The following is a 5,859-nucleotide window of genomic DNA, read 5'->3' as shown; positions in this document are numbered from 1 at the left end:
TGAGATATCAGTATATTTATGAGATTTCTGAATTATTTTTTTGAGATATATCAGCATATGAGTATTTTAATGAGATTTTGAGACGGTTTTCGACGTGATTTCCATTATGAGTTGAGATTTCAATACCAAAGATTAATTAAAAGTATCTCCACGAATCCTTACTGCATGCTTGGTTTTTATGAAAGTAAATTTGAGAAAGCATTAGATATTTGTTTTACTTTATGTACAATTACTTATTTTCGTCCACTTACTCTAACGGTTTTTAAATGTTTTTCCCTGGGTTTTTCGGTTTCTCGTGGCTAGTCTGCAGAGTAGTTGAGGTGAAGCTTGCGTAGGAGTCGAGGTATAGTGACTCCTACGGTTTTTAGTAGAATTTCTTCTATGGTGGGCCCCATGAGCCTATTTTGGGTTTCAGAGTAAAATTCGGTTCGGGTCTTGTTAATTTTACAGTTGTTAGCTCTCCCCTAAACATTTTCACTAAAATATTTCCTCAAGATACTACTGCTAGCTACAGCTATACATTCTGAACTCTCCCTGAGCTTTTACGGTGTGATTTGAGGTAATCGGAATCAGAAACAATGGCAGACTCCATGGTCCAGAATGGAGTTAGGAATTAGTCAATAGTGTATGTTGTCCTAATCCCAAATTAAGTCGATTTCCTATAACGAAAAGGATTACATACTCCACAATCCGACTCACACTAGGTTTTCCCTTACCAATTAGGACGCGGCCATCACTATATAGTTGTTAGTCTCTCCCCCAAAACATTTTCACCAAAATAATTCCTCAGGATACTACTGCTAGCTATAGCTATACATTCTGAACTGTCCCTGAGCTTTTTCAGCGGGACTTGAGGTAATCGGAATCAGAAACAATGGCAGACTCCATGGTCCAGAAGCTACGGATCGGTAGGGTTAGATGTGCTGATTGCCATGATCAGATTGAGGAGGGACAATGTCGACCGGAAAAGAAAAGGAAAAGCTCCACCGTGGACGACCCCGTACCTCTATCATATAAGAGTTGCAGCATTTGTTCGGAAGAGTATACTGTGGGATCAAAGGTGGCTGTCGTGCCTTGCTCACATCAGTTTCATCTAGAGTGCATAGAAACATGGCTCGGAGAGAATCACTATTGTCCGGATTGCGAACTTTCCTACCGCCTACTGATCCATGGTCGAAGGAAGTACGTGGTTAGCCGTGACGGATGGTCTGCTATATCCATATTTGTAGGATTTATCCTCATTGCTTTATTCATTAGAAACTTCTGATAAGTTGATCATCATCATTTTGATCTTCTTGAACAACAGTATTGAAGGTTGATTACTGTAATTGAATTACATTCAACAAATGTCCAGTGCTATTTCCTTGGCTTAATCCTTTATCTGTTTTTACATACATTTGTCGACGTTTATGAGAAATTAATTATCATATAATAAGAAGTGATTCAATAATCGATTGAAGGCTAGAACAGCAAGTACCCCAAAGCAAAAGTCCCAAGAGCTCTTACCCTTGTGCATGTGATTGATGCAACAATTCGAGTTCTTTAGTATTATATATTAATTTCCCTGCTAGATCAACTATCTGCTCTTATCTAGATCATAGATTTTCCAATCACTTTGTCCCCCACTTGTTAGAGATCTATTATAGGAGTTGTGTGTGTGTGTGTGTGTGTTCATCAAGCTACTAGATCTGGAAAAGTTTTACCGGAAAATGAAATAGACCTGAACAAGCTAATACTCATAACGCAAAATTTACATCTTCGTTTGCCGGAAAAATCGATCTCTATAAAAAGGAAAGAATGTCCGAGCATTCAGATGGCGACAACAGCACCATATCTTCGTCGCCAAATGTGAACGAGTCCACTTGGAACACATGAAACTCTTGAGCAGCTTCACCCAACTTGGCTTTCGCCGCTGTCGAGTCCACTCCACTCCTCCTCCTCTTAGGCTTCGGCGAGCCATCTTCTGACGACGGAGATGACAGCTCCGGCGAGGCACGCTTGGGAAGGACACGGCCCACTTCCATATCATGCGTGCCAATCAAGTGAGGAAAGTTAAGCTTAGCTTTGGAGCCACGCATTTTGAAAGCAGCTCGGTCGTAAGCCAAGCCTGCGTCCTCCGCCCTCTCATAGGTACCGAGCCACACTCTGGTCCCGTTCTTTTTCGGGTCCCTTATCTCCGCCGCGTACTTTCCCCATGGCCGCCTCCTCACGCCCCTAAAATTATGCCTCTCCCTCGACGGCGTGTTGTGTTCACGCTCCGCCACCTCCACCTCCAGTTTACACGTGAACACTTGGTTCGGCTCCTCCACGATCTCCAAGTCGTTGCTCGATATTTCAATTCTGCTAGAGCTTGAAGTACTTTGAGCAGGAGAGTCTGCGAAAAATGCCGACTGGGTATCAAATTCAAAATCGTCCTCTAGAAGATGTTGGCGGATGGATTCCAAGAGAGCCCAGTTCGAGTTTGAGAAGCTTTCAGTTTCTGTGGACATGTTTCGAAATAAGGAGTAGCTGTGATTTGTGGAAGTCTCCCTGTTTTCGAAGTTGTGAATATATGAGACTAATCTGGCTTTGCTATATATAGATAGGGAAGTGGGATGGAGGCTTATCGGCATTGCTTGCAAACTATGTCATTAAAATGGGCACAGTTGCTTCTCTGAGACTTCATTGGTATGATGAGGCTTCATATCGTCACATGTTTTTGATGCTGCAAACAATATTCTTTATTATTTTAAATTTATTTTAGCTAGCACGTCCTCTATTATATTGGGTTAGATTTGGAACGTTCAGGGAAAAATAATTACATCATTTATCTGACAAATAAAAAAAATTATAAATTCATTTTTTATTGGAAATTGTTTGTAACAACTTCATTCAATTGCAGATAATTAGGCTAGCCCAAGAGGTGTGGGGAGTTAGGAAATTAGGTTATAATTAAGCTAGACGAATGGTTCTATTGTTCTCCCATGTAAAAAAAATAATAATAATAATAATAATAAATTCATAATGTGAAATTTACACTCCCTAAGTTGTAATGGGAGGGAGTATTACAATATTTAACAAGTGGATAGAATAGTTGATGTTGTGGCTGATATTCTAGCTAAATTTGCACTCTTAAGTGGGCAAGAGGCAGTACTTGCTACTTGAGTTGTTTTTTTTTTCTTTGCGGTGGAAGGAATTTATTTTTAGGCAAACACCAATAACTACAAATAATCACTATATTTTACCAAGAGCAGGCTCCACGTTTTCGGAGCCCGTGCGGCTAGCAATACTAACGGGTTGTTAGCCCATCGTAAACCTGATGAGAGAAAGAGCACTCGAATTTTAAACAAATTGCGCAACATGCCACTAACACCACTACTAGAAAAACAGGTCCGTTCACACGGATAATGTTGTCACAGAGGTTCACACAGACGATTATCTGTGTATAAAGTGCTATAGTACACACGGAAATTTGTGTGTATATATTTTCCACACAGACTATTGTGGCCACATAAGGTTCAAACTGGGACCCAATATTTTTCAAGTCAATTTACACACGGAGTCCGTGTGAAATAAAGTATAATACAGAGAATCCTGTAAATTTGTCAGAGGGTAAATTAAAAATTCACACTGTTTTCCGTGTGAAATATTGTTTCACACGGATATCTATGTAAAAATATGATTAATAAGATTCCGGTACCAGTTTTTAGTCATTTAATTTACACATAGTATTCCGTGTAAATATGTAAAAGCATAAGATTCTAATATTTTTCTTTTCAGTTTACACACAGGCTACCGTGTGAATCCTTTTCTTATTTTTGTTTTCCTCTTTGTTATCTTCTTTTCTCTCTTTTTCTTTTTACATCTTCTTGCCCTCTCTCTGTCTCCAGATTTGTCTCCAGATCTTTTTGTCTCTCCTCGTCCTCGAACTCCTTCCACCCCTCGCGGAACTCGGACCCGTCCGGTGGCAGAGGCAGGACTCTCAACAAGGCGGCGAAGGCGAAGTCATGGTTTCCGGCGATGAAGACGTCTTTCTGATGTGGGTATCTGGAGGGGAGAGCGACGAAGAAGTCAAGGACTTCGTTGGTGTCCGGGCCACGGCCGCAGTATTCGCCGAGGAAGATGACGAGGGCAGTGGTGAAGTCTGAAGAAGGGATGGAGATTTCGAGATTGGACCAGAGATTTTGGAGCTTGGTGTGGAAGCCGTGGAAGTCGCCGATGCAACAGACTAGTCTGGGTTTTGGGTCTGACATGGTTGGAAGGTGCGATTTGGTTAAACATCGACCTCGGCAAACAGATCGACTTTTCTAGTAAGTTTATTGTGGGTTTTCAATTGATGTCTCGAGCTCGTGATCAACTTTGCTCTTTCTTGTGATTCTTTCTTGCCTCAGACAGATCGACACCATCGACTTCGGCAAATAGATCGAGATTCATAAAGGTATATATAATCACTTTTGGTTTGTTGTTTGTTTGGATTCAAACTTACTGATCCATATTGCGTCAGAGATCGATTGAGTAGCCGAGATGAATTCTGAAAGTGGATCTTATTTGCAACAACACTTGTGTATGATTTACTGCCGTAAGATCCCAGATTTGCAAATCTCAATGAAGAACGATGGAGGAAAGATCCCAGATTTGCAAAATCTCAATGAAGAACGATGAAGGAAAGATCCCAGATTTGCAAAATCTCAATGAAGGACCCAAAACAACATGAAAATAAATGGAGGACCTAAAAATAAATATCAAAATATTTGAATAATTCAATAAATTGATGAATTATATGTAACCTGGAAATTGCAAATTAATGATTAAATGTTTGTAAATTTGAAAATTAATATAATTGATTCATATGGGACCACTTAATGTAGCTCACACAGACAAGTTTTCCGTGTGAAAGTGATTTAGCAACGCTCGCAACACATACAAATTCTGAATCCGTGACTGTACTATGTGAAACTGCCCATACACACAGATTTCCGTGTGTATTTCAATGTATTCACACAGAATCCATCCGTGTGAAAGTACCTGTTTTTCTAGTAGTGCACTAGTATGAGCCATTTCTCCCAAAATCAAAACCGTCCTAAAATCAAAATCCTCTCTAAATCAATAAATTTAGGGCTCCGACGAAGCTAGGTGGCGAAGCGAGAGGGAGAAGAGAGACGGTGAAGCGAGGTGAAGAAGCGAGACGGAGAAACAACGCGGCGAAGCTAGGCAGCGAATCTAGACGGAGAAGCTAGGCGGCTAAACGAGGCAGTGAAGCTATTGTTTGGTCTTGGCCCTACAAATCTACCGGCAAGGAACACGGAGATCATGGTGTACTTATTTTAAGTTTATAGATTTGTACTATAACTATTAGTAGTATGGTTGTAGTATGGTTGCATTATCTTTTACTATTAATACCTTACTTCAGTTGTTAGGTTGGTAGATAGTTATGGTTGGGTTGTTCCTTAAATTAAGGTAAAGCTCTCCTTAAAAGAGTGTTTTAAGGGTGATGGAAGTCTGTTTCCTCACTCTTCTTTGTGTCTATATAGGATAAAGCTTTGTAATCACTTTTTCTTTAATGAAGTAATATACCAGAAAAGCTTCCACAAGTTTGTGTGTGTTTTTCTTCAATAACCTCTCTCACAAATATTTTTAATTTGTTTTCGGCTTTTGAGATTTTAGATACTTCATATGGTAAAATAAATCTTGAGAAATTGTACCAAAAATTATCTAAATCTGAAGAAGCTAATACCTATAATGCAAAATTTACATTTTCGTTCGCCGGAAAAATCACTACAAAAAAGAAAGAATCTCTGAGCATTCAGATGGTGACAAGAGCGCCATATCCTCAACCAATAGTTTGTTGCAAAATGTGAATGAGTCCACTTGGAACACATG

General features: G+C 39.8%; 1 protein-coding gene across 1 annotated transcript; it reads right to left on the bottom strand.

The window, feature by feature from the left end:
• Window positions 1–1,525: 1,525 nt before the first annotated feature.
• LOC133718789 (ethylene-responsive transcription factor 13-like) lies at window positions 1,526–2,566 on the bottom strand. The gene has a single exon (XM_062145668.1). It carries the CDS (start codon window positions 2,487–2,489, stop codon window positions 1,782–1,784), a length of 708 nt encoding a protein of 235 aa, XP_062001652.1. The 5' UTR covers window positions 2,490–2,566; the 3' UTR covers window positions 1,526–1,781.
• Window positions 2,567–5,859: the final 3,293 nt, after the last annotated feature.

Source organism: Rosa rugosa, chromosome 6 (genome assembly GCF_958449725.1).
Source record: "Rosa rugosa chromosome 6, drRosRugo1.1, whole genome shotgun sequence".
Taxonomy (NCBI): domain Eukaryota; kingdom Viridiplantae; phylum Streptophyta; class Magnoliopsida; order Rosales; family Rosaceae; genus Rosa; species Rosa rugosa.
This window is presented reverse-complemented; position numbering and strand designations above follow the sequence as displayed.

What these genes read in the sequence shown, in the direction of transcription:
- LOC133718789 (XM_062145668.1), bottom strand. Translation starts at nt 2,489, where the DNA reads ATGTCCACAGAAACTGAAAGCTTCTCAAACTCGAACTGGGCTCTCTTG.